The 1,735-nt window shown below is 35.0% G+C and overlaps 1 protein-coding gene across 1 annotated transcript; it reads right to left on the bottom strand.

The window, feature by feature from the left end:
• Positions 1 to 479: 479 nt before the first annotated feature.
• LOC110924898 (PR5-like receptor kinase) lies at positions 480 to 1,508 on the bottom strand. Its single transcript, XM_022168874.1, has one exon. It carries the CDS (start codon positions 1,476 to 1,478, stop codon positions 480 to 482), a length of 999 nt encoding a protein of 332 aa, XP_022024566.1. The 5' UTR covers positions 1,479 to 1,508.
• Positions 1,509 to 1,735: the final 227 nt, after the last annotated feature.

The raw sequence follows: 1,735 nt of genomic DNA, 5'->3' as shown, positions 1-1,735 counted from the left end.
CGTATAATTCCCTAGAAAGTGTTGTAGAATTTGAAATTGAACAAGAACTGATATGTGCAAAAGATACACATATTTATACAAGATCCCAAGTATGAAATACAATATTTCATTGGCTTGGTATTTGTTTGATGGTCGCGGTGACACAGGTGTCACACTTTGTTTACGTTAGACTTTTCCCTATTTAATGTTTTGCTCAGTTCTTTGTATCGTATTCAGAAAAGCAATAAAACAATCACAATCAGTTGCCTGCATTATTATTCAGTTCTTATTAATTGCATAAGTTCAATACCATCATACGAATCACAAAAAATAAATAATCTGATAGTTTTGGAATAAAGTAGCAATACCGAATATATATGTTACTTGAGTGCTGGTAAGGGTGAACGTTTTGAGGTTTAAAGCGATTGATAGGTAAACCTCAAACACAATGGTGAAAACCAAACTAGATTAAGTGTCTGTTATGAATGTTCTGATCTGAATTATGTTATCTCTGTGATGCTTTCTGATGTGCTATATATGGTAGCTGGTGATCGTGGAGGAGAAGAAAATATCGGTTTTGGTGGAACTTCCAATGCTTCCATTCTTCCCTCTAACATTTCAATCACTTTATCAATGGATGGCCTTTGATTTGGAGCTGGTTGTATGCACCATAAACCAACTATCGTTATCTTTCTTGCATAATCATTTTCCTCTATGGTCGTTAGATTATCTAACAGGAAGTCATCATTGTCAAGGCGGTTGTAAATCCAGTCAGGAAAATATATCTCGCTGTTTCGCCCAGAACCTACGACAACGTCAATATTTTTTCTTCCACCTACCATTTCTAATAACAACATACCATAACTATACACATCAGATTTATGGGAAACTCCACCAAAGTTTTTATTGTAAATTTCGGGGGCAATATAACCGATTGTTCCTTTAGCCTCTAACATAGAAACAATACTCTCTTTCCTTGAGTACAACTTTGCAAGACCAAAATCTGATATCTTGGGACAAAAATCTTCATCAAGGGGGATGTTATGTGGCTTTATGTCAAGATGCAAAATCCGAGTGTTGCACCCACGATGCAAATAGTCAAGACCGCATGCTATTCCATGTGCTATTTCATACAACTTTTTTACTCCTATGTGTTCACCTGTTTTCATAGGTAGATGGCCATGTATAAACTTATCTAGTGATCCATTTGGCATGTACTCATATACGAGTGCTCTTTTTTGATCATCGACACAATATCCCACGAGAGTAACAATATTTACATGAGACGTCCTACCTATGCTTGCAACTTCGTTAATGAATTCTTGTCCTTTTGCTTTTGTGGTATTTAAAACTTTTACTGCTACAAGTCGACCATCAGATAGTTTTCCTTTAAAGACTGTTCCAAAACCACCATATCCTAATTTAATTTGAAAGGAGTTTGTCATTTCCTTGATATCACAATACTTGTACCTTTTCATACTTAAGGCTCCATACTTCATGATAAACGCCTCAACATTTTGGTCATCCTCGGTTTTATGCTTCAATGAAGCTACCCAATTGCTCAATGGGGATTTAAAAATACAATATATAACTATGAAAATAACCACAACTGCTAGTAGTGCAGATCCAACTCCTATAACTGTGATAAAGAAAAAATGAACTGATTATGTTAAAACAGTTTGGAAACATTAATTAGTAGAGGATATAAAAAATTAACTCAGGAAAACGTACCTAGTTTCATCCTCAAATTTTGACG

Source organism: Helianthus annuus, chromosome 17, assembly GCF_002127325.2.
Source record: "Helianthus annuus cultivar XRQ/B chromosome 17, HanXRQr2.0-SUNRISE, whole genome shotgun sequence".
NCBI classification, from domain to species: domain Eukaryota; kingdom Viridiplantae; phylum Streptophyta; class Magnoliopsida; order Asterales; family Asteraceae; genus Helianthus; species Helianthus annuus.
Note: the sequence above shows the minus strand (reverse complement) of the source record. Positions and strands in the feature narration are given on the sequence as shown.

Excerpts from the sequence above, each read along its gene's own strand:
- LOC110924898 (XM_022168874.1), bottom strand. The coding sequence starts at position 1,478 with ATGAAGTATGGAGCCTTAAGTATGAAAAGGTACAAGTATTGTGATATC.